Genomic DNA, 26,270 nt, shown 5'->3' with positions numbered 1-26,270 from the left:
TCCCTGCTGAGCTCCAGGGCCAGGCATACAGCAGGCAATCAACCAACGTGTGCTAAACACAGGGACACATGGCGCCCAGCCCAGTGTTGGGCACGAGCCAAGCAGGTGCTCGACAGGTCACCAGGCTGACCTCAGAGGGCCAACTCCACAACCACACGCTGGTGCCCATGCTGGGTTCTGGGCTCAGGCCCCACAGGCTCCAATCTGCCCTGCCCCACCAGCCAGCTGGGCCTCACCTTGCGGTACGCTGGGCGAAAGCTGTGTGCCAGCCTGCGCAGGCTGCCCAGGTCCCGTTGGAAGCCCGCCAGTTCAGCACCTGATGCGTGGTAGGTCTCCCCCACAGCCTGGCTGGCACTGGCCTGTTTTTGCCAGAGTGCTGTCCGTAGCGACAGTAGCAGGTCACAGGTGAGCAGCTGGACCACCTGTGGGGTCAGCCACGAGAGAGGGGAGACAGGTGACTGGCCCATCCCTGAGGCAAGGATCCCAGCACCTACCAGGCTTCTCCCCAGACCAACACTCAGCAGCTCTGGGAGGAAGTGGAGAGCCCCAGAGTCTGGCGAACTCTGCAGGACGTGAGGGAACAGCTCAGGGGAGAACTAGTCCCTTCCATGGCCCCAGGAGGTGGGAGACAAGCCCTCCCCATACTGCAGGTGAGAAAGCAAGGCTCTGAAAGGGACAGCAGCTTGTATAGGGAACACAGCACAGGCAGGTGGCAGGGGCAGAAATAAAACCCTGGTAGGTTGAAGGCGCAGGTTCTTCCACCCCGTGGGAGCCCCACCATGGCTGGCTAGGAGGCTGAGATACCCACAAGGTGCCAAGGAAAAGCCTGAAGTGGCAGCAGAGCCTGTAGATGGGGTTGGGGGAAGGAGGAGGAGGAGGGGGAGAGGGAGACAGGTGTCTCAGAAGACAGAACCACAGAATGCCTTAGTGCTTGGGGACTAGGCCTACTGACCCGGCTTTGCCACTTACTAGCTACATGACCCTGGCATAGGGACTTAGTCTCTCTGAGCCTCAGTTTCTTCATCCAAAAAAATGGAAATGGCACCACCACAGGGCTGTTGTGTCATATGAGAAGGTACTGCATGTGGGCCATGCATACTCTCTGCCCACTACCTATGGGGCTGGGCTGCCCGCCCGGCTCGCAGTGGCACACCTGCACGACACCGAGCAGTGAGGAGCAGTGAGTCCTTGTTGAGATGGGCCACAAGCAGCCCTCCGGTCCTGATGAACTCCCTCAGGCTGAGTCTCATCTCACCCAGCCCTGGCTTTCCTCCTTCCCAAGACACTGGGCCTGGGGAAGACCCTGCCCTGTCCCTGCACAAGCCCTTGATCCTTGCCTACACTGTTTTCTGGCTGTTGTGTGCTTCAAGGAGATGTGGAAAAGGATCCCTCTCCTCAAAACCTGGCGCCTCTAAGCTGTGCATGCTGCAGAAGAGCCTGTGGGGCATGGAGGAGCAGGCCTATGTCTGGATTCTGCCCTCCGAGGGTCATCAGGCTGCATGGTCTAGGCTCACTCTCCTACCACAGAGCTGCTACTAAGGAACCCCAGTCCAAAGGGTGGCTGCAAGCCTCTCATTCCCCAAACTGAGCCTGTACTGTTTGGTTCTCTCATGAAGACAAATATGGAAGAGACTAATGGAAAGCCCAAAAGAGAAGGTGAAATGTGGCTCACCATCTGCCTTTGGTCTTGGCAGCCCAGGGCATTTGGGCCCCGCACCAGCTTTTTTTAAAAGATGGAGTCTCGCTCTGTTGCCCAGGATGGAGTGCAGTGGTGCGATCTCGACTCACCACAACTTCTACCTCCTGGGTTCAAGTGATTCTTCTGCCTCAGCCTCCTGAGTAGCTGGGATTACAGATATATGCCACCACACCTGGCTAATTTTTGTATTTTTAGTACAAACGGGGTTTCACCATGTTGGTCAGGCTGGTCTCGAACTCCTGACCTCAGGTGATCTGCCCACCTCAGCTTCCCAAAGTGCTGGGATTACAGGTGTGAGCCACCGCGCCCAGCCAGTTTGGGCCTTTTCTGCACATTGCCTGTCCCTGTAGAGGCTGCCATGCTGTACTGGGTTCATCCCAGTGCCCAGGTCCACTGATAATATCTAGCTTGAAGTACTAGCCTAGCCAGCTGAGACCAAACCCCAGGGAGTGGCTGAGAATCTGAATCTCCAGGACTTTCCCTGTCCCTCCGACGCTGGAGCTAAGGACATGTTCCCCAGGAGACCAGGTGATGCTCCACTTTCAGCTGGGTGCCCTCCTGTTTCCTGGGATGGCTGTGATTTGGGCCCCAACAGTGGCAGCAGTGCCCTCTATCAGGATCCCCTCCCCCACGTGATAGGGCCTTCGGTCAGGGCAGTCTCTCGAGGGCCAGGCAGGCCTCTGTGATGCACTGTGGAAACATTGCATGGATACCACCAGAACATGCAATGCAACTACAATGCACCGCAGCTGCCCGCCAGGAGGTGTGCGGCCAGCCAAGGAGGTGCCCAGGGTGGTCTTCAGCTCTGTTTGTGTGCCTGAGGGGGCAGGAACCCACTCCAAGGCTGCCTGCAGAGGCCTGGGAAGTCACGCAAACCGCTGGAGCAAATGCAGGGTGAACCCCTGGCCAGCTGGGGTGCACCTGGGCTTACAAGAGGCTATGGGCCAGCAGGACCTGGGACTCTGGGAGCCTAAGAAAGGTGCAGGTAGAAACATGCTTGCCTCAGAGGCTGAAAAGGGATGAAAAGGGAGTCCACCTAGGCCAACAGGCCATAACTTTTTTTGAAAGGGGGCTGCTGTCCTGGTTTCTCTGTCTTTTGGATAGCCCCACCCGTGGGGTCAGCATGAGGTGAGTGGGAGTGTTCTCATAAACCAGTGCAGAGCACCTCCCCCAGGGGCCAGCTCAGCTCCCACTCACGTGGTTGAGGGCAGGGTCAGAGGTGGCCCCGCTGACATTTAGGCTGCTCCATAGGTGGCCGCTGGCCCTCTCGCAATGGCAGAAGGAACTCTGCTGCCCATCTGCTTTCCCAGGGAGTGAGGCATGCATGGCTCTGCAGGCATGGAAGACGGCCTTCACCAGGGGGCTCCTGCAGCAGTGACAGGGAGTTGAGAGGCAGGTCACTATGTGTCACCTGCGTGACAGGCAGAGGGGCCCAAGCCAGTGACCGCCCCGCCCCACACTGATATGACATGTGCATCTGTTGACTTCAGTGCTGCCACTATGGCTCCAGGCCACCGGCTCCAGATCTGAAATGCCAGCCCTGAGCTAGGGTTAGCACCCCACCCTTTAGCACCTTCATTCAATGCTGGAAGTCAGAGACACAGGCTTCACCATCACGTCTGCTGCTAAGAAGCCACCCAAGATAGTCATTCCAACATCTGTGCCTCAGTTTCCTTACCTATAAAGTGGCCACAATAAGGTGTTGTACCCATTCTTTAAGGGACCACCCCCCCAGATATGTGGTATTAAACTGTCTGGAGATACTTAGTTAGCTTCTTTCTGTAGAGCAGACTGGGAGTGGAAGGGGAGGCTAAGGATTGGGGAGGGTTATCATAGCATCCTAGTCCCTGAAAAGCAGAGGGACCCAGGGGTAAGTGAATCCAGCAGGCAGCAGTGCCTGCAGGGGTGTCTTGGCTGTCCATGGAAACTCTGCTGCTCTGGAATGAGGTGACTTTGGACAACTTACCTGCTGAGTCTCAGTGTTCTCAGGCACATTGACTGGGGGAGACACACATACAGGTGGAATGCTATACCGGGCTGGGTGCTTACCTAGTCAGAGTGCTTAAAAATGGGGCTACTTCAATGAAATTACGGTGTCACATCTACTTCAGGGAACACAGGACTTCAAGCCTGTGTACACTCACTCTTCTCAGCTCCTTCCTGTGCGCTGGTTAAGAGTCTGCTTGATAGGAAATGCTACAGCCTTGACTCTAAGGATAGGACCTCGTGGGGCCTTTCTGTCTTGGAGCATTTTACAGTTTCTTTTAGAACACTCAGATCCAATTAGAAACAGCTGGGGAGTCAGCAGGCAGGGCTGCCTATCACTAGTGCCAAATGCCCCCAAGATGCAGACATGAATCTCCAAAGAGGAATGTCAGAAGCTCTCTGGTTATGCCATGTGCTAAAGTTGCCAGGGTTGATGGTGGGGCTGGAGGTGGCTGGAAGGAAAGTGGATAAAATACTAGCACACAGGAGAGGATGCTCCAGTGCATGTTTTGGGGGCAACAGTGGCCTCTCTGCACTGATTGTGAACCACCAGTGCCTGCCTCCACCACAAAACTTCTGAAGATGCTGGGGGCCACACTGCTCTCATCTCTTCTTTTCAGCCTGTGGCGCCATGAAGACTGCAGGGAAGAGGACCCGGAGGCAGTGCTGACAGCTGCTGGGACAACTGTCATGTTGTGCAGAGCAGGACACTTGCACAGAGGACCTGCTGGCCCAACTTGAGTTCTCCATGGTGCCCTCACCCCCGACTTTTCTAGCCGCCCACCTGTCATGCAGTCTTGACCCTTCACCCCAACATGCCCACCCAGTCCAGCTTGCTCCTGCTAACTCAAATAAGATTCCCCTGGACAGAAGCAAGTGAGTGGCCAAGGACGGTTACGCACTCTGTCACTTCCAGGGCCTTGGGGACGCGTTCCACTTTGGTAAAATGAGAGCGCACAGCTGCATCGTCTCCCTGGAGCCAGCTGATGGCCACAGTGATTGCAGACGTCCACCACCGACAGATGATGTCTGGACCTAGATGAGAACAGCACCAAACGTACTCCAGCACCCACAGAAATGAGACCCGTGGCGCTCAGAGGCTGCTACACTTCCTTCCTAGGAGGTGGGTAACATCTTTGCCTGCTGGGAACAGGCCAGCAGCCTCTGGGCTCCCACACTCAGGATTCTGGGGGAGGGGAATAGACCAGCACAATCTTGGAAAGTTTTTGGCAATATGTATCAAGAGCCTTAAAAATGTTCATTCCTGGTTGGCTGCGGTGGTTCACGCCTGTAATCCCAGCATTTTGGGAGGCTGAGGCAGGTGGATCACCTGAGGTCAGGAGTTTGAGACCAGCCTGGCCAACATGGTGAAACCCCTTCTCTACTAAAAATACACAAAAAAATTAGCTAGGCATGGTGGCAGGTGCCTGTAATCCCAGCTACTAGGGAGGCTGAGGCAAGAGAATCGCTTGAACCCTGGTGGGGGCGGAGGTTGCAGTGAGCCGAGATCGTGCCACTGCACGCCAGCCTGGGCAACAAGAGCAAGACTCTGTCTCAAAAAAAAAAAAAAAGTTTACTCCCGTTAAGCTAGTAATCCCATTTTTGGCAGTCTGTCATAATGAAATTGGCTTAAAGAGAGAAAAAAGTTTAACACATATTTGACTGCAGTGTTGTTTTTAAATAAAAAGATGGATACAACCTAAGCTTTCAATAGCCAGAAAGAATGGTATCTTCACAGTATCTGGAACAGGCTCCTGTTAGAATATTTTAAGTCTTCTCCTCTCTTAGCCTTAGTTTTCTCAACTGCAAAATGATGACAGTGGTGATCCCACAAAATCAGCAGGGATGGTCATGCTTCCCTGAACTTGAAAACAGAGGCCACAGGTCAGGGATCATGATAGGGTGACTGATTTTCTGGGATCCCTCCCTCCCTAGGGAGAGTGACCAGCGGTAGCTTGGTACCCCCATCTTCCAGGGTGGCCACAGAAGCCCAAGAGTTGGCAGCTGATGTGCTATCATCCTGATGGCAGTTTAGGGACAGAAGTAAAGAAATGTCATGGTGTCAATCCAGTCAGCAGGCTGCGCTGTGACACTGATGTGATGAGGGGCTGGGGAGTGGTAGAGAGGCCCAGATGAAAAGTCTCTTCAGCAAAGAGCGTAAGGCCCAAGAGCTGCCTCAGGGGCCACTGTGCATCTGAAAGGTGACTCCCCGCCATCCCTGGAGCCTGGGCCACTCGTTGCTTGTTCTTCTGGGCATTAAGAAGGGTTCTCACCTGGGCCACACAGCCAGGGCTTGAGGAAGACATTCAATCACTCATTGCCCTACTTCTCTGAAAACCATAGTTTCCTGCCTCTAAGTGCTGTTTGGGAGGGGGTGACTGTGAATTGGGGCCACATGAGGGCCACAGGTACGAACCTGGGATCCAGAGAAGATGCTGGCATCTACACTCCTAACACCCTGGACCCCTGGGGCAAAAGCACTGTGAAAACCTGAACTGAGCACCCTGAGACTGTGGGCCACCTGCAGGTGCTTACCCAGGGCGGATTTGAGCACGGAGCTGCTGGAGAGTGGGGGGCTCACAATCCCCACAGAGTCCACAAAAGAATGAAGTAATTTCAAGTACTCCAGAGCACTGGAGAATTCACTAGGAAGAAAAGAAAGGGTCCCATGTACATCAAAACATATACACAAGGCCCACCTCATGGCCTGGCTGTTCAGCTCTCCAGCTCTAAGACCCAATGGCCATTTCTGTCCCTCTTCTGTCATCCCAGGCACACGCAAGCGCTGTCTATGTGCACCCTTTGTATTCCTCAGGCATCCTTCCTACGTGTCTCTAGGCTGTCACTGATACTCTTCTCTCTACTGGGGGCCTTTACGTAGCATCCCCCACAGCCTACCCTCACTCCTCTCCTTAAGCCCCAAGTCCAGTGTCATCTCCTCCCAAAAGTTTTCTTATCTCCCAGGCAGAACTGCCCCCTCGCCCTCTCCTCAGGTTTACCCCAATCAGGATCTGGGCCTTGTAGGAAAGTGACTTTGGGGCCGGGCGCAGTGGCTCACGCCTGTAATCCCAGCACTTTGGGAGGCCAAGGCAGGCGGATCACTTGAGGTCAGGAGTTCCAGACCAGCCTGACCAATGGTGAAACTCTGCCTCTACCAAGAAATACAAAAATAAGTCAGGTGTGGTGGCGCGTGCCTGTAATCCCAGCTACTTGGGAGGCTGAGGCAGGAGAACCGCTTGAACCCAGGAGGCACAGTTGCAGTGAGCCAAGATTGTACCACTACACTCCAGCCTGGGTGACAGAGTGAGACACTGTCTCAAAACCCCCCCCCCAAAAAACAAACAAAAATAACAAAAAACAAAACTGACTATGGCATCTGTCTGTCTCTCAGTTCTTACTCTGTGAAAGAAGGACTGTACTCGGTAAGTATGTCAGACAGAAAAATTGCCTGGCACATTCCATGAGGGGCTGGGTCCCCAAGATGTCCAGGCCAGATGTGTCTGCCTTCTGCTGAGCTCATCACATTTCATTCCCATCCTCTTTCTTTCTTTCTTTCTTTTTGAGACACAGTCTAGCTCTGTCGCCCAGGCTGGAGTGCAGTGGTGTGATCTTGGCTCACTGCAAGCTCTGCCTCCCAGATTCACGCCATTCTCCTGCCTCGGCCTCCCAAGTAGCTGAGACCACAGGCGCCCACCACCACGCCTGGCTAATTTTTTGTATTTTTAGTAGACGGGGTTTCACCGTGTTAGCCAGGATGGTCTCGATCTCCTGACCTCGTGTTCTGCCCACCTTGGCCTCCCAAAGTGCTGGGATTACAGACGTGAGCCACCGTGCCCAGCGCCCATCCCCTTTCAACAGGCCCCTGCTCCCTACCCCAAAAAGCAGAGCAAGCTAATGAAATTCCTGACTTGGTCCAAGTACTGACTCCGCTTGGTAAAGGGATACATAAAAATGGGCGCAGCTGCCAGGCATGGTGGCTCATGCCTGTAATCCCAGCACTTTGGGAGGCTGAGGCGGGTGGATTGCCTGAGATCAGGAGTTCGAGACCAGCCTGAATGACATGGTGAAACCTCATCTGTACCAAAAATACAAAAATTAGCCGGGCATGGTGGTGGGCGCCTGTAATCCCAGCTACTTGGGAGACTGAGGCAGAAGAATCACTTGAACCCAGGAGGCGGAGGTTGCAGTGAGCTGAGACTGGTCCATTGCACTCCAGCCTGGGCAACAAGAGCGAAGCTCCATCTCAAAACAAAAAAAAAGGCCTGGGCGCGGTGGCTCACGCCTGTAATCCCAGCACTTTGGGAGGCTGAGGCAGGCGGATCACGAGGTCGAGACCATCCTGGCTAACACAGTGAAACCCCGTCTCTACCAAAAATACAAAAAATTAGCCGGGCATGGTGGTGGGCACCTGTAGTCCCAGCTACTCAGGAGGCTGAGGCAGAAGAATGGCGTGAACCCAGGAGGCAGAGCTTGCAGTGTGCCGAGATCACGCCACTGCACTCCAGCCTGGGTGACAGAGCAAGACTCTGTCTCAAAAAAAAAAAAAAAAAGGCGCACTTGGTCTAGGAGGAAAGGCCAGGTCAGAGTTAACATAGGGCTCTCATTTTTGAGAAATTAAATACAAAGGAACCATTTGATTGCCCTGCCAACCCGATGCCAGGGCTTGTTTCCCTCCAGGAGTGCAGGCCTTCAGGCTGTCCTGGAGTTGCCTGTGTAGACAGGTCCTAAGGCAGGGGGACGGGTCTGGGGACTTTACCAGCTCTCTTCTTCTTGGTCTCCAGCCTTCTTCTTGGCCTGAGGTTTCACCAAGGACTCTATAGCTCGCTCCAGCAGGTTCTTGCAGAAGGCCTGGTGGACCTGCGCAATGGGGTCAGCTGGAAGAGAGACAGGCAAGGAGGGTTAAATGGGGCTCATTTATGAGCCCACTTTGTCTTTAGGGAGAGAAACTCCAAACACAGCCATGCCCTGTGGATGGGGATCAGATCCCCCTTCTCCACCAAAGCCCAGAACTACTGTGCTAAACAGTTGGAGGCTGGGGGAGAGTGTTCACTCCCAGGCTGAAGGGCTCAAGACTAGTTCTGGATGAGCTCCGGTGGGGAAGGGGCGTGGGGGAGGGTGCTGTGTCTCCTGGCACAGTGCTCATCACTCTAAGGTTGGGAGCTGTCAGGTGGAGTTGGATCAGAAAACAGAAAATGGAATGTCTCAGAGGATTTCTCTTCTCCATGTGGCTAAGGAGAACTACCAGGCAAGGAAAAAAAGGTGGTAGCTGCTGTCAAGCTCATGACAACAAAGAACATGCTCTGGTTTTTCCAGAGCCTTGTCACGGAACGTGCCATCAGCAGTGACCTGTCTGAACTGGCTAGACACGGGGCCTTGCAATGCTTGGATAGCTGACTGTCACCAGCAAGTTTCTTTACTGGCAGGCCTCAAATCACCAGCCCCTTCTCTCTCCTCACATGTGGCAGATATGTGGGCCTCGATCTAATGACCAGGAGAAGGAGGGACACTTATGAACATATTCCAGGTAACAAGGCCTGGAGCCAGAGACTGCCAGAGATGACAAAGCCACTGAGAAGTCCATGTCTAGCCAGCAGGGGTCGGGTAGAAAGATTTAGGATTGCCTTTGCTTACATCCTTTATATTTTGGTGTTGCACACAATTCTCACGTTGAGCAGTAAAGTTATTATTTAAAAAAGAAAAGGATAGTGAACCCCCCCCAATGTGGGACACACACCCCTGTACCTGTAGAACCTTACTCTCCCCACAGACTCCAATTCTGAGAGGGGAGGAAAAGTACAGCAGAAAGCACACAGCCACTGAGCACTCAAGGTCTAAGTCAATCCTGACCAGCCTCTACTGCTCCAAGGCCAGGCGAGTCGACTCCAATCACTATCAAATGCCAGGGACAGAAAGCCAGCACCTCCTTCCAATGCCTGAAGCCTCGTCCCTGTCACCACTCTGGGCAGTTGATGACCGCCTGCCACCTATTGTTCCCGAACTCTCTATATATGTCTGTCTGCTCTCCCAATGGGGGAGACCTGGAGGCCAGGGAAAGCAAGCCTCACACATCCTTTGGGTCTCCAAAGTGCCCAAAACAAGGGCTAAGAGTACACTTGGAGCTTAATTACAATTTATTACTGTGTAATGTAAGGACCATGGGCTCTGAATGTCAGAGAGAGCAGAGCTGCACATCCAGCTTAGCCACTGACAATTTCTGATCAGGCTTGTGACCTTAAGCAAGTTACTCAACCTCCCTGAGCTTCAGTTCAAACAAACAAACAAACAAACAAACAAACAAACAAACGGACTCAACAAATTAAAAGACAACCCGTGTCTCCGCATGTCTGGTGCACAGTGACTCTGTAGTACTGGCGGTTTGCATGGCTTTCTCCAATTCTGAACGGCTCCAAGGTATTCTCACCTGGGTTCCTCTGGGCACAGTATAGACTCTCCTTGGCAGCTGACTTCACAGACCAGCTCCGCTCCATGAAAAACTTCTGTCCCAGGGGGTGGCAGAGCCAGCGCAGGGAGTCAGGAACAGCACTGTGCTCGGGGCCACACAGGCTCTGGGCTCGGCTAAGGAAGTAGCTCTGTGGAAGGACAAGGACCAGGGGTAACACCAAGGTGGCAGAATGCTGGCTGCAGCCACTGTGGGGTGCAGAAAGCATCATGGTGGAGGTGGTGGCTTGGGGGGAGACTGGGAAAGATCAGCACAGGGCTAGGACTCCCACAGGTACCTGGAAGTAAAGCCCACCATGGAAACTAGGGTAAGCCCACCAGTAGGGCGTGCTGGACTTGCTGACTAGGTCCAAATCCCAGCAGGAGGGCCGGGAGCACCCAACAAGGCACGCGTGGGGCCCCTGCTGCATCCTGTCCTGCTAGGGCTGCCTAATCCTACTGGCATTCAACCTGCAGGGTAAACTAGGAAGTGGTTTCCCAAGGAGGGATCTCAGGGGCCCCCTGGCTGCTGTACTTTCCCCTCGGCCCCGTGAGTGCCAAGCCAGGCAGCCCCTTCTATCCTGGGACTTTTTATCATGTCATTTTAATTACATATCTTTTAGACTCTTTTAGGCAAAATTATTCCGCTTTGACTAATTTTTCTTTTACTTTGCATGTAAAGTTTAGAACAGTGCTCGGCACATGGCCAGCGGTCAGGGTCACATCAGATGGCACTAGAGTGAAGGGGTAGCTGGGAGGACAGCCCAGGCCCCAATCAGGCAAGTATCTATGTGCGGATGGTGAAAGACTCCCCCCCACAAAGCTGGCCCTGCAAGGGCGGCCCCCTACAGAAACCCCACGGCACCCCTGCATGAGCCCCTGATGTGAACACCAGCCTGCGAGAAAGAACGGAGGGGGAACCTGGAAAGCCTCTTTGTGGGACAATTCAAAGAGCCAGGGCCCCGGTCACTGGGTCCCTCCTCCACCTGCTGGGATAACATCATTCCAGGACCCCACTGACAAGACCTGCAGGAACAACACTGTCTACCACGTTTTCAGTTCTGTCACTTTTTGAGCGAGGATATTTTCACACTAACACCCACGACTTCCAACCCATAACCACTCCCCGAAACAGGGCAGGGTGAGTGAGGAACTGAGGAGGGAAGACAGGAGGGAGGGAGAAGCATAAGACAGAAAGCCCAGGGAGCCCAGGGGCGGGGCTGCCAGGCCGAGGCCCGCAGACATCGCTTCCACACCCCAGCCCTTGCCCCCACAGGAGCACAGCTGTTTCACGGTCTGGTTCAGTCTGATGGTTCTGACCTTTACTGGGCTCTAAGTAGCCATCAGCAAATGTAACGGCTTCAGAAGACTTGAATGCCAGGGTCAGAAATAGCACCGTCAGAGTGCCACTCAAGGACACAGACAGAGAAGACTATCTCTCTCCAGGGGGAACCTGGAGACACTGCCTGAGTCTGAGAGAAAACAACCTGTTCTATAGACACATACTCATAATCTCAAGGCAGCTTATGAGATGAGGTGGGGTGTTTCACTTACATTTCTAATCATGGGACCAGTGGCACCAATAGTCCATCCTTCCTCTTTGCTAACCAGTGTTGATACTGGATATTGGAGAACAAATGTAGAGGAACCTTGTGACCCTCTGCCAACCTTCCACAAAGCACTCACTGAATCTGAGCTGATAACTGCAATGGTGGGAGAACAGCAGTTGAGGAGCTGAGCAGGGAGGGAGGCTGGGGGGTGGTGGCGCGATTCCAGGGCTTCGGAGGTCCCAGAACATTCGAACGGTTGACTCCAACTCTCTTTCCAAGAACAGCCAATTCCACATGTCCAATCAGCAAGGGAGCCTGGTGGTTGCTCCAGGAGAAACTGAGGACTAACTGGTCTCTCACAAGGGCCCAAATGTTACAAGTAGAAGCAAAGCCTAGTCCAGGTCATATGGCAAGAGAACCAGAAAGGCAAATGTGGAAATCACTAAGTTAAAATGTATTTTAAGCTTAAGTCTTTTCTGTTTTGTTTTTTTTTTTTTTTTTTTTAAAGACAGAGTCTTGCTCTGTCACCCAGGCTGGAGTGCAGTGGTGTGATCTCGGCTCACTGCAACCTCCGCCTCCTGGGTTCTAGCAATTCTCCTGCCTCAGCCTCCCAAGTAGCTGGGATTATAGGCGCCTGCCACCGCACCCAGCTAATTTTTATATTTTTAGTAGAGACAGGGTTTCACCATCTTGGCCAGGCTAGTCTTGAACTCCTGACCTCGTGATCCACCCGCCTCAGCCTCCCAAAATGCTGGGATTACAGGCATGCCCGTTTTGTTTTGTTTTGTTTTGTTTTTGTGACAGGGTCTTACTTTATCACCTGGGCTGGAGTGCAAGTGGGCAATCATGGCTCACTGCAGCCTCAACCTCTGGGATCAGATGATTCTCCCACCTCAGCCTCCCAAGTAGCTGGGACTACAGGCACATGCCACCATGCCTGGCTAATTTTTTTGTATTTTTTTGTAGAAACAGGTTTTTGCTATGTTGCCCAGGCTAGTCTCGAACTCCTGGGCTCAAGCAATCAGCCCGCCTCAGCCTCCCAATAGTGTTGGAATTACAGGCATGAGCCACTGCGCCCAGGCAAGCTTAATTCTTAAAACAGGCCGGGTGCGGTGGCTCACGCCTGTAATCCCAACACTTTGGGAGGCCGAGGCAGGTGGATCACCTGAGGTCAGGAGTTCAAGACCAGCCTGGCCAACATAGTGAAACCCTGTCTCTACTAAAAATACAAACAAAATTAGCCAGGCATGGTAGCAGGCACCCGTAATCCCAGCTATTCGGGAGGCTGAGGCAGGAGAATCGCTTGAACCTGGGAGGCAGAGGCTGCAGAGAGCTGAGATTATGCCATTGCACTCCAGCCTAGGTGACAAGAGTGATTTTTTTTTTTGAGACGGATCTCCCTGTCCCCCAGGCTGGATCATGGCCACACACACAACCCTCCGGTTCACTCATTCTCTCCCCACCTCTCTGATACTGGACTACAGGCCCCCACCACCCCCCGGCTAATTTTTTTGTATTTTACTAAGAACGGGGTTTCACCTGGTCTCGACTGACCTCTGATCCCCCCCGCCTCCAAATCTGGATTACAACACCACCCCCCGGCCTTTTTTTTTTTTTTTTTTTGAGACGGATCTCACTCTTTCTCCAGGCTGGATCATGGCCGACTCACTCACTCAAACCCCCCTCCGGGTTACACCATTCTCTGCCTCACTTCCGCCCGCCACCACGCCCGGCTAATTTTTTGTTTTTCAGTACAGACGGGGTTTCACTGTGTTAGCCAGGATGGTCTTGATCTCCTGACCTTGTGATCCACCCGCCTCAGCCTCCCAAAGTGCTAGGATTACAGGCGCGAGCCACCGCGCCCAGCTGAGACAGGGTCTTGCTCTGTCACCCAGGCTAGAGTGCAGTGGCACAATCACAGCTCACTGCAGTCTCGACCTCCTGGGTTTAAGCAATCTTCCCACCTCAGTCTCCTGAGTAGCTGGGACCACATGCTGCACAAAAGATAACCAGGCACGCCATCATGCCAGGCTAAGTTTTGTATTTTTGGTAGAGATGGGGTTTCACCATATTGCCCAGGCTGGTCTTGAACTCCTGAGCTCAAGTGATTCTCCCACCTCAGCTTCCTGAAGTGCTGGGATTACAGGCGCAAGCCACCATGACTGGCCTAAAAAAAAAAAAAATTTTTTTTTTTTAAGTTTCCCTAAATTGTATAGACACCAGAATCCTCCCCAATTGGGGCCTAGGAGCCTCCCCCTGTAACTCATGTGCTAATTGCCTGATGTGAAAGAGGCTGTGGCAAGAACCCTACAACTGTTTAGATCCTGAGAGCCACTCAGTATCCCTGGGCCAGTCCCAACCCCAGGTTGTGTCCCCCAACATCGGTCTAACCCCATGGCTCTCAAATCATGTGCCAAGGCAGTCTGAGGTGCCACAGCAAGTGATCGAGGGAGCCACTGGCCATTTTAAACTTTTGAGGAAAACAGTGATGCTCAACATCAGCTGGGCACTATAAGTGACTAGATGGGGAGAGCCTGCAGCCTCAGCAATGAGATCACACTAGCTTCCTTTGGAGATGTCATATCTGTCATAGTACTGTGTGAAAATCAATGTTGAAAAGAGAGAGAGTTATGGTTGCTAGTCTGATTCCAAAGCTTGAGGTGTGCAGTGCTTGACAGGTTCACGTATTGGTAAGAAACATAGTGAGACCATGCTTGTGAATAGCCATTCCACTCCAGCCTGGGCAACAGAGTGAGACTGTATCTCAAAAAAAAAAAAAAAAAAAAAAAAAAAGAATATTTTGGATTCTTAATAACCATGAGTTCTAAGAAATTATTAAGAATCTAAAATATTCTCTTTTTTTCTTTCGAGACAGAGTCTTGCTCTGTCACCCAGGCCAGAGTGCAGTAGCATGATCTCGGCTCACTGCAACCTCTGCCTCCTGGGTTCAAGCGATTCCATCTCAGCCTTCCGAGTAGCTGGGATTACAGGTGCGTGCTACCATCCTTGGCTAATTTTTGTATTTTTAGTAGACACGGGGTTTCACCATGTTGGCCAGGCTGGTCTCAAACTCCTGACCTTAGGTGATCCACCCGCCTCAGCCTCCTGAAGCGCTGAGATTACAGGTGTGAGCCACTGCGCCCAGCCTCTTTTTTTTTTTTTTTAAATAGAGACATGGTCTCACTATGTTGCCCAGGCTGGAGTGGAGTGGCTCTATTAACAGGTGTGACCATAGCTAACTGCAGCCTCAAACTCATGGCTTCAAGAGATTCTCCTGCCTCAGTCTCCTGAGGAGCTGGGACCACAGGTGTGTGCTACCACTCCTAGCAAAAAATATTATTTCTTCTTTCAACTTCACATATGATTTTTTCAAATGACCACTAAGCTGTTAAGACAATTTAAATACCTATTAGGATGTTCAAACTTAACTACTTAACAGAGGCCAGGTACGGTGGTGCATGCCTATAATCCCAGCACTTTGAGAGGCTGAGGTGGGCAGATCGCTTAAGCCCAGTAGTTCAAGACCAGCCTGAGCAACACAGTGAAACCCTGACTCTACAGAAAATACAAAAATAAGCTCGGTGTGGTGGTGTATACCTGCAGTCCCAGCTACTCGGGAGGGGGAAATGGGATGATCACTTGAGCCCAGAGAGGTTGAGGCTACAGTGTGCCGTGATTGCACCACTGCACTCCAGCCTGGGCAACAGAGCAAGACACTGTCTCAAAAAAATGAAAACCAGAACCGTTAGTTATTTCTTTTGGCTAAGGGACGCCATGAAAAATTTACTGAGACATAGTGAGTAGATAAAGTTTGGGAATCTTGAGTCACGAGTTGAGCAAATTTGGGAACCTCTAGTCTAAACCATTTTCACAGAGGCTAGCCCTCCACTTGCCCCCAACACCTGGCTCATTTGTAGCTAAATTATCTCACCAAATTCAAAGCTTCTTCCTTTATAAGAAAGTACTGTCTGAGTCTCTTTATCCTCTCTCAAGAGAAGTAAACAGAGAAGAACAGTTACTTTAAAGATGACAGTTCTCCTTTTTCCATCTTACTGAATATGCAAATTTGGTAATACTATTAAGTTTCAAATATTTATGTCCTTTGACACAGCATCACCATCTCTACAGATTTGGTCTGAGGAAACTCTTATAGAGGTACATGAAGACAATGGACAAAAATGTTCCCTACAGCACTGTTTATAACGGCAAATACTGGAAACAACCCAAATGACCATCATCAGCAGCAAGTTCCTCTGTAGAATGAAGAGGCTACAAAGAAATGCCCAAGATACATCGTTAGTCACTGAATCTGGAAGACCAACACTTCCAGATATCAAGATGTAAGAGAAAACTCAGCCGTTAGGGTTGGGTGGTGGTGGTGCAATGGAACAGACTCAAGACTAGCAGATCCGGAGGCAGACCCACTGTACACGGATCCTTGATTTATGAAAAAAAGGTGCCACTTGGTGCAGCAGGGGAAGGACAGTTTTTAAAATAACAGGTTCTGCATCAGGTAGATATCCTTATGGAGAAAAACAGATCTTGCACTCCTACCTCCAACTCTTATAAAAATTAATTCCAGGTGGATTAGGTACATATGTGTAAAGAGTAAAAAATAAAGCTTCTAGCAGACAACATAGGAGAATATCTTCATGACTTTGAGGTAGGACAAAGATTTACTGAACAGGACTTAAAATGTCTAACTGTAAACGAAAAGACTAATAATCTGGATTTCACTGAAATTAAGAGCTTGTGCTCTCACTAGACACCATTAAGAGAGAACAGACAAGCCACAGAGTGGGAGAAGGTATCTGAAAAGCATATATCCAATAAAGGGGTCATTTCCAGAATAAAGAATTCCTCTAATCAATGAGACGACAGATAATCCAAATGAAAAAGAGGTAAGACTTGAATTGAACGTAACAAAACAGACTATCCAAATTGCCAATAAATGTTAAGAAGAGGTGCTCAATTTCATTAATCACCTGGGAAGTACAAATGAAAACTACAATGAGATACACTAGAAGGGCTTTAAAAAAATTGACATTATATGTGTTCGGTAAGGATGTAGAACTGGAAGTCTTGTTCACTGCTGATGGAGTGGAGAATGGCCAACAATTTGGAAATACGCACAACCTCTGACCCAGCAACGCCATTCCTAAAAATGCAGTCACGTTTCCTGAAAGATGTGTGTACAAGGAGGTTCACAGCTGCACCCTTCATAATAACCAAAGCCAGAAAGCAACTAAAAAGTTCATCTGCAATAACCTAGTCATACAATGGAACACTATAAATGTAAGAACGAACAATCTATAATTCTACATAACAACATAAATGATTCTTATACATGATATTGAGCAAAATAAGTAAGACACAAAACAGTGTATACTGTAAGACTCTCCTTATATTAATATAGTTTAAAGAGAGGCAAAACATCTGAGGTGACTAGGATGGTGGTTAGCCTTGGAAGGCTGGAAGGCTTGGGGGAAGGGGCAGGTTAGTGATTGCAAAGGGCCCAAGAGAAGTTTCTGAGGTCTTGGTTCTGTACTTTGATCTGTCTGCTGGCTATAAGGGTGTGTTTACTCTGTGGAGTCACTGAACTGTATATTTACGATTTGTATACTTTCTGACATGCATTTTGTAATCTTTTTTTTTTTTCTTGAGACGGAGTCTCACTCACTCTGTCACCCAGGCTGGAGTGCAGTGGTGCAATCTTGGCTCATTACAACCTCCACTTCCCAGGTTCAGGTGATTCTCCTGCCTCACCCTCCCAAGTAGCTGGGATTACAGGTGTGCACCACCACGTCTGGCTAATTTTTGTATGTACGTATGTATGTATTTATTTTGAGATGGAGTCTCGCTCTGTTGCCCAGGCTGGAGTGCAATGGCGCGATCTCCGCTCAATGGAACCTCCACCTCCTGGGTTCAAGCGATTCTCCTGTCTCAGCCTCCCAAGTAGCTGAGATTACAGGCACATGCCACCACGCCTGGCTAATTTTTGTATTTTTAGTAGAGACAGGGTTTCATCATATTGGTCAGGCTGGTCTTGAACTCCTGACCTCAGGTGATCTGCTCGCCTCGGCCTCCCAAAGTGCTAGGATTACAGGGGTGAGCCACTGTGCCCGGCCTTCCCAGCCAGACTTCTAAGCGTGTACTTTGATAAGTTTACTGAAATGAAGAACAACAGGCAGATTAGACTCCAGTGACAGAATTCAGAAAAGTGGTTACCTTGGTTGGGGCAGGAAGAGCAGGGAGGGCCTCAAGAAGGCTTCTGGGGGTGCTGGGAATGTTCTACTTCTTGATGTGGGTGGGTGTCATGTGGGTGACTTCACTCAAGCCGTAAGTTAAAATGTGGGCATTTTTCTGCACGTATGTTGTATTTTGATAAAATGAATGTCTTCAAAACATTTTTGGGGGGCATGGAAATTACAAATGTAATGACATCAGCCCAGAGCACTTCAATAAACCGAAAAGGAGAGAGACCTCATCAATGCCTCCTGCTCTCAGCCTAGATTCACCTTTCCCAGAAAGCCCACCCTGACTTCCCCCAAGACCAGCTCAGGAGCTCACCCTAGCTTACACTGTCCTGAAGCCCTGGTCCCAGGAAGATTTGTCGAGGGAAGGTTGAAATGAATAGGAAAAATGATGTCTTCAGCATCTGTGGACTCCCAGGTCGTCTAGCCCACAAGTGAGGATGGGGTTCTTTCCCCACTTGGAGCCCAGTCCTCCTCATGAAAAGATCAATGTCAAGCTCAAGAAGGGCTGCTGTCTAGATTCCTTGCCCAACTATGCTCCCTGAGGACAAGGCAAATGCCCTGCTTAGAGAGCGTGCTCAGTCATATTTGCTGAATGAGTGAATCAAGGGATGAATCTCTTATCTGTGGTCACCAGAAACAGAGGTAAGACATAAAAAGTATCGCTTCTTGGCCTTTTGGCTAAGATCAAGTGTAGACATAAAGAGTACACTGGGCTTCCCTGTGCCCTTTGTCCCCTAGACTATCGTGATATACCTCAGGAAACATATTAGTGTCGCTACAGGGCACGTTCTGATTCATTCTCAGCTCATCTCTGCTGTTACTGAGATACGGAAACAAATAGAGATGTGGTAATGCTTGAACATACCTGATATATTCAGCAGTCTACCCACAGTGGGACACAGAGTAAAACGTACCTGTTTCTGCTAGAGTAAGAGAAAGACTGAGGTCAGCATATTGTGAACTAGCTGATAACAAGGACTGGGAATTACCCATTTGAGAATTCCCAAGGCTGGCTCCTAGCCAGGCATATGGGAGGTGCTTGATAACCACAATCCCTGCCCTGGTCTGACCTGAGCTCCTTGTAGACAGGCACAGGTTTTCTTTTACTTTTATTCTTTTCATTTTTCTTTTCTTTAACTCTGTAGCTTGGCAAAGGCACTGGCTTTTATTTCTGGATTCACAGTGCTGTGATCAACACAAGATGCCCAATAAATACCTTCTGAGTAAATAAAAGAACCAGGAGAAATAACCAGGGGATTCTAAGAATTTTTATGACCACTTGAAGAACAGAAAAGTTGCATATTAACCCCCCAAGTACAGTAGCTCTGCTACTGCTGAACCAATCTTCATATTACCTCATATTACCTCAGGGGACCAAAAAGTCCTGCCTACAAGGCTTATGGTATTAAGGCCACAAGGGGAGGAATTTTGGTCTGTTTTATCTGTTGCTGGGAGTCCTGGTGAAATGAACGACTGAATGAATGCCTACCCCTCTAGGTGGGCAGCACCTGATGGGGAAGGGGGCTCATAACTGCTTCTGCATCTTAACTCCTGGCTAGGTAAGTGCTCAGGGGAGGTTTACAGAAGGGAACTGAAGGGTACTCACGGCCAGGAAGCCCAGCTTGCCTCCACACCGGGTCTTGAGCCCCATGGCAGCAGTCAGATGGATCTCAACCAGTGTGCTCGGTGGGATCTTCTCCTCTGCACATTCAGCCAGGTTTACGGCACATAATGCCACGTGTAAATCGGAACAGGCAGATCCTGCAGGAAGCTTCCCTAGGGTGGGCAGAAACAGACACTATCGTTGATGGATCCCCAAAACCAAACTTTTTCCTGCTGTCTCCAGCACAATCAAAGTAAGAGAGGAACGAGGGGAGAAACGAGGTGAACTTTGTGATCAGATAGGCCTGATCACAGGATGGGATGCCAGGCTCTGTGATGTACTGGCTGTGTGTTCCTGTCTACCTCACAGGGTAGCTGGGAACATGGCACCCAGTTCTGTCACACCCAGAGCTGTCATGATTGCAGGTTGTTGTATAGGACTCAGAGGCGCACAGTGCAACATTTCCCAAAACAGTGTCAGCAGCACAGCCACACTGTGTGTTTCCAAACATTCAACAGAGGAAATGAAATTCTTTTTAGACGAACTGATTTGAATTTACTTTCATTAAAAAACCTTCACAATGTGGCTGGGTGCCAGTGGCTCACACCTGTAATCCCAGCACTTTGGGTGGCCAAGGCGGGTGGATCACTTGAGGCCAGGAGTTCGAGACCAGTCTGGCAAACACAGTGAAACCCCATCTCTACTAAAAATAGAAAAAATTAGGGGACGTGGTGGCACATGCCTGTAATTGCAGCTACTCGGAAGGCTGAGGCAGGAGAATTGCTTGAGCCTGGGATGAGGAGGTTGCAGTGAGCTGAGATCGCACCACTGCACTCCAGCCTGGGCAACAGAGCGAGACTGTCCCCAAAAAAAGCCAAAAAAAAAAAAAAAAAAAAAAAACCTGCCTTCACAATAGACAAACACATACCTGTTTGAGGGGGAAGTGATGTCAACTGAGCAAGGACAGCTGAACACATGTTGGGTTAGTGGGTGGGAGGCCAGGAAGGCTTACCACACCCTCCCCTATGAGAGGCGCACAGTGGCCCATCTGGGGCTGATTCCCTCATCAGGGAACAAACTATCCTTGCACAGGCACAAGGGACCATCACAGCTCTCCTGAGGCTTTCATACTGTTGCCGGCTTTGGTCCTCGCTACAAGGGTAAGCAGTCTCCCTGCCTCAGGGGCGGCAGTGCCCATGTCAAGGTGCAGACAGTGGCAAAGCCAGGCTTCCCGTGCTCATCCAGCCCTGTGTTCCCCCTCCTGGGCTGCCTTGCCTCCCTGTCTTTTTATCAGCGTAGGGAGATCTCAGCCTCCACACTCCATTCTGTACTGGCCTCAGGTGTTCCTCCTGCAGGAGACACAGGGAGGGAGGTGAGGGCAGTGTGGCAACCATACTGTAGTTACCTCTGTCCCCTCAGTGTCTCACACAGGGAATGCCAGTGAGTATGGAGGGAATGAGTGATGTAAAGCTTCTCAGCTGGAATTCCCCAGAACTTGGCAGCAAGGAGGACACAGCCTGATCAGAGACCTGAGTATGGGCTTATTCTGTCCCAAGGGCACACTGAGGAACAGAAAAGATAACAGTGGGGCAAATTTGCAGATAGGGACCTTCTGTTAAAATTCTGCCATGAGCCCACATATTAAAGCTGCACAATGGCCCCACTGTCTCATCTCCTGGTCACTCCTGCATCACTTGCCTGGCTCTGTTCCACTTCTGGCTGAAGCTCCTTACTGCCACCAAGGTATTTAACACCTTCTAGTTACCACATCCTACTGTTATTCCTGGCCCTCATCTTACTGGGTGTCCTAGCAACAATCTCCCCTCCTCAACTCTCTGCCCTTGCTCCTCCAACACTCAGCCTCTCAGTGTCTCCTCAGACCTCTCCTACTGCTCCTCTCAGGCAGCCTCTGCCCAACTCCCCATCCTCTATCTGCTCATCTCTGCGTGCATGTGCAGTGGCACCATCACAGCTCACTGCAGCCTGGACCTACCTCCCAGGCTCAAGTGATCCTCCCACCTTGGCCTCTCAAATAGCTGGAATCACAGGTGCACACCACAAAGATCAGCTAATTTTTTGAATTTTTTTGTAGCAATGGAGTCTCCCCGTGTTTCCCAGGCTGATGGGAAACTCCTGGACTCAAGCGACCTTCCTTCCTTGACCTCCCAAAGTTCTGAGATTACAGATGTCAACTGCTGTGCTAGCCTTTATCCTTTTCTTTCTTTTTGAGATGGAGTTTTGCTCTTGTTGCCCAGGCTGGAATGCAGTGGCGCCATCTTGGCTCACTGCAGCCTCCACCTCCTGGGTTCCAGTGATTCTCCTGCCTTAGCCTCCCGAGTAACTGGGATTATAGGCACGTGCCACCACACCTGGCTAATTTTTGTATTTTTAGTAGAGACAGGGTTTTGCCATGTTGGCCAGGCTGGTCTCCAACTCCTGACCTCAGGCTGGTCTTGAACTCCTGATCCACCTGTCTTGGCCTCCCAAAGTGCTGGGATTACAGGTGTGAGCCACCACGATGGCCTATCTGTTCTTTATATGAGGGTGTTCTTCTGAATGGCCCTGAGGGTCTCCTTTTCACCACATCCACTCTCATCGGCTCCCTTGCTTTTCACTCTCACCTGTAGTCTTCTTTGGGCTGTAGATCCTGCATGTCCAGCTCACCTCCACATCTCACAGGCAAGTGTCCAAAAGGGAACTCACCACCTTTTCCCTGGAAAGTTGCTTTTCCTGCTGTTTTCTTTACCTTTGTTAGTGGCACCATCGATCACCCAAACTCCCAAGGAAGAACCAGGGAACCGTCTTAGCCGACTACTGTCCCCATCCGTCAGTCCAATGAGTCCCCAGTCCAGTCAATTCCACCTTCTAATAATTTCCTCTCATCTGTCCTTTCAGCATCTCTCATCTTCAATCTCCATCAGCTTCTATTTGGCCTCTCTAGCTCTAGCCTTGATCCTCTGGGATCCACTCCTTATCTGCCATCAGAGTGAATCTTTTAAACTTTTTTTTTTTTGCAGTGCTGTGGTGCAATCTTGGCTCACAGGAGCCTTGGTCTCCCAGGCTCCAGTGATTCTCCCACATCAGCCTCCTGGGTAGCTGGGATTAGAGGTGTGCATCACCACGCCTGGCTAATTTTTGTATTTTCTGTAGAAATGGGGTTTTGCCACATTGTCCAGGCTGGTCTCGAACTCTTGAGCGCAAGTGATCCTCCTGCCTTGGTCTCCCAAAGTGCTGGGACTACAGGCATGAGCCAGCTACCATGCCCAACCTGACTCTTCTAAACTTGAGAAGCACAAACCTGATCATATCACTATTTTCCTAATGCTCTTCACTGAATCCTACTGATACACTACAAGATCCCCAGCCTGGCATCCAAATCCTTCATGGTCTGAGTACTGCCTTTGTGCTCTGGCTCCCTCTAGGACCACTGAAGGCTTATTCTCAAGAGCCACCCCAGGTAGGGCTCCTCCTTGGGAACATCCCTCTGCCCAGAGGCTCCTCTCCTGCAGAGCTGGTGACCTCTATGCATCCTTCCATGCAAAGCCAAGACTCTACTTCCCCAGAAAGCCTTTCTTGAAACCCTCAAACGGGTACCCACTCCCTCCCAACGAAAACATGTTCCTTCTGCTAAGTCTAACATACTCACATTGATTGAACTGTCATTCATCTGCTGACCTCTCTGCCTATTATAGCAGGAGCTTACTGAATGAAATAAATGATCATATTTCATTGACTCTAAGATGTCAGCAATTTTAAGTCTCACCATTAATTTAAGTATCACTAAGGAAAAACACTGCCAACTTATCTACAATGTGCCACTGTTTATAGGACACATCCTGAGTATAGTGATGTTATTGTGAAAACATGTGCATCTGAGAACTGATGAGCTAAAGCAAAGAGCCATCCTTACAGCTGTGGAAACAGGTAGAGAAGCTTGGTCTAGCCACTCTAAAAGAGTAGCGTTAAAGGGACTTCAGCTAGGGTGCAGAACTGGCAAATCAAGCTAAGGAGGAGAGGTAGCATGAGATGCCTTGCAGCAGGCCAGGCAGCAGCAGCCGCCCCCTCACCTGTGATGTGCAGCTGGTGCAGCCGGTGATAGGCCAGAGCCGCATCCCGGGCGCTGGTCTTAGCTTCGTCTTCAAAGCCTGCCTCAGTGGCTGGCGTGGCCCGCCGGCACTGGAAGACTTTCTTGAGCAGCCAGCGCACCAGGCGTAGCTTCTGCAGGCTGTAGCGGATCACGTTCCAGGAGAGGCTGCAGGCCAGGTCCAGGCGGGAGGTGGGCAGTGCCCGGCCCAAAACTGCCAGGCAGGTTTGTAGGTTGGCGGCAGCAGCTGCAAAATCTCCCTACAAAGTACCAAGAGATGTTAATGGTCACTGACCTTGCTCCGGCTTTTTGTTTTGATATAGACTTCTACTCCCCCTGCCCCCAATTATCAGAGGAATTAGTGAATATTCATGAAAACGAGGAAAACTTCAGAAAGCTACAAGAAAGTAAAACAAAACCACCTATAATCTCATCCCCCAGGAAGAATCCCTGCTGACATTCTGGGGTATTTCCTTACAGACTTTTTACTCGATTGAGATTGTACTGTGTGCATTCTTTCTTTGAGCAAACGCTGGTCAGAGTTCCCTCAGAGTAGCACTTTTTTTTTTTTTGTATTTTTAGTAGAGACAGGGTTTCACCATGTTGGTCAGGCTGGTCTCGAACTCCCGACCTCAAGTGATCTACCTGCCTTGGCCTTCCAAAATGTTGAGATTACAGGCGTGAGCCACCGTGCCCGGCCAGCAGTAGCTTTTAGACATAAGATGGTGACACAGATTTAGATGAACTGCATGATCCTTTAGGCTTTCAGGGTCTCAAAGTGCAGCCCCCACAGGCCAGTGGCATCAGCTCTTAGGAGCTTGTTAGAAATGCAAGCACTTGGACCTTACCCCAGGGCTACTGAATCAGAACCTCTGGTATTGCAGCCCTCTAGGTGATTCTCATGCCATGTCTGCTAAAGTGTTTCTTTTCATTTTTAGAGATGGGGGTTTTGCTATGTTGCCCGGGCTGATCTTGAACTTCTGGGCTCAAGCAATCCCCCCAACTTAGTGTGAGCCACAGCACCCGGCTTCATGCCTGCTGAAGTTTGAGAACCATGGTTTTAGGCAAACTCACAGCTAAACTACCCTACTCTAGGATTCAGATGAACTAATCTTTGTCAACCTGAGAAGGTCTAATGGAGAGTCTACGGCACTGTACTGGAGACGGCTCGCTTTCTCTCTCTCTCACTGCTGGAGACTAGAAAAGACAGGCTATATAGTCTTGGGAAATGAAGGTAAATTCTCCTATTTTCCTCTGTTGGGCAGCTAGTACACTATCTGTGCTTTGTTTCCCACATCATTACAGGACTGGACAAGAGAAAAGAAAAGACGTCCTCACAGCAACAGTCTCTAAGGTGGCTCTATCTTTTCAGCCAGAGGACCTGCACTTGCAGATTCCAAAGGAGGCAGGTGTTCCCTGGCTCCTCCCCTGCCTTTCCCTCAAAGGTGGGCTATTCCCAAGTCCCAGTCTTTGGCTCTTACCCCTCCTGACTCCCCAGTCCAATTCTCCCTAAGAACCCTCTCCTGACAGACATGCTTCCCAAACACTCTGGCCCCGCCTCCGCTCAGTCCCCATAGCCTGCCTCTCAATCACTGCTCATTCTACGGGGGCCTCTTCCAGCTTTTCCAGGCAACATGGCCTAGATGGAGTCCACTCCATCTTGGAGCCTCTCTTTTCCTTAAGTCAATGTCACTAATCACTTCCCTTCCAAATATTACATTTCAAATACTTTTTCAGTTCAAACCTTTCCTTTTAATTCCAGGTGCTTGCCATCATCTCTTACTCAGTCTATTTCATAGAGCCTCCTGACTTAGCCAGGCGTGGTGGCTCATGCCTGTAATCCTAACACTTTGGGAGGTCAAGCTGAGAGGATCACTTGAGCCTAGGAGTTCGGGACCAGCCAGGCAACACAGTGAGACCTTGTCTTTACTTAAAAAAGAGCACCCTAACTTGTTTCCATGTTCCATGCATTTCACATCTCCCTCCTACCTATCCTTCACAGCCACCAGAATGATGCTTGTAAAACACACACCTGAACCTGCCTCTAGGATATACATCTTGAGATGTTATGCTCAAGGAACAGGCCTCTCAAAATCACATCTATATTCTGAGACCCATAGCCCCAGCAAGGCTGACAGATCCAGGATGGCCAATCAGATTCTCACTAATGGCCCTGCAGCTTGCAGAGGTGGGGAGGGCAGGCCCATGGCTCACTGCTGCTGAGGAGTGTTCTGGTTCTTGTTCCTCTTGAAATGTGGATGTTTAACTCTTCCTCAATGCTGTGAGTTGCCCCAGAATTTTTTCCGTAAACTCCCTGTTGATTTCAAATGAAAACTTTCAGCTAGTTTTCCTGCTCAAAAACCTTTCCTGGTTCTATAGAGAACTGGGAATAAAGCCCCAAATCAGTTCCTAGTGAAAGCCCTCTCCAATTTGGGCCTAGACACACTACCAGCCTTTGCCTTCAACTCCCTCTGACATATCTTACACTCAGCACACCCTGGAACCTGCCAGTCTCCAAACAGCCTGTCTATTCATGCCTTTGGGTTGGAAGGTCCTTCTGCCATCCCTGCCCTTCCTTCCTGCTCTTGGCAGCCCCGCTCAAGCCCTGGAACCCCTCCCTCAGAACTCAACTTCATTATTCCTCTGTCATACC

At 50.4% G+C, this 26,270-nt stretch overlaps 1 protein-coding gene across 1 annotated transcript in view; it reads right to left on the bottom strand.

Annotated features, from left to right (window-relative positions):
- SREBF2 (sterol regulatory element binding transcription factor 2) overlaps window positions 1-26,270 on the bottom strand; it is a 75,059-nt gene that overhangs the window by 3,971 nt on the left and 44,818 nt on the right. The window contains exons 10-17 of the mRNA XM_032138283.2: window positions 23,601-23,877; window positions 19,537-19,706; window positions 10,107-10,275; window positions 8,442-8,559; window positions 6,221-6,330; window positions 4,588-4,720; window positions 2,897-3,065; window positions 237-422 (exon numbers count right to left, since the gene is read on the bottom strand). Coding sequence (XP_031994174.1) covers window positions 237-422; window positions 2,897-3,065; window positions 4,588-4,720; window positions 6,221-6,330; window positions 8,442-8,559; window positions 10,107-10,275; window positions 19,537-19,706; window positions 23,601-23,877 — 1,332 coding nt within the window. The remainder of the gene's footprint in view (window positions 1-236; window positions 423-2,896; window positions 3,066-4,587; window positions 4,721-6,220; window positions 6,331-8,441; window positions 8,560-10,106; window positions 10,276-19,536; window positions 19,707-23,600; window positions 23,878-26,270) is intronic.

This window comes from Hylobates moloch, unplaced genomic scaffold (genome assembly GCF_009828535.3).
Source record: "Hylobates moloch isolate HMO894 unplaced genomic scaffold, HMol_V3 SCAFFOLD_19, whole genome shotgun sequence".
Lineage (NCBI taxonomy): Eukaryota > Metazoa > Chordata > Mammalia > Primates > Hylobatidae > Hylobates > Hylobates moloch.
Note: the sequence above shows the minus strand (reverse complement) of the source record. Positions and strands in the feature narration are given on the sequence as shown.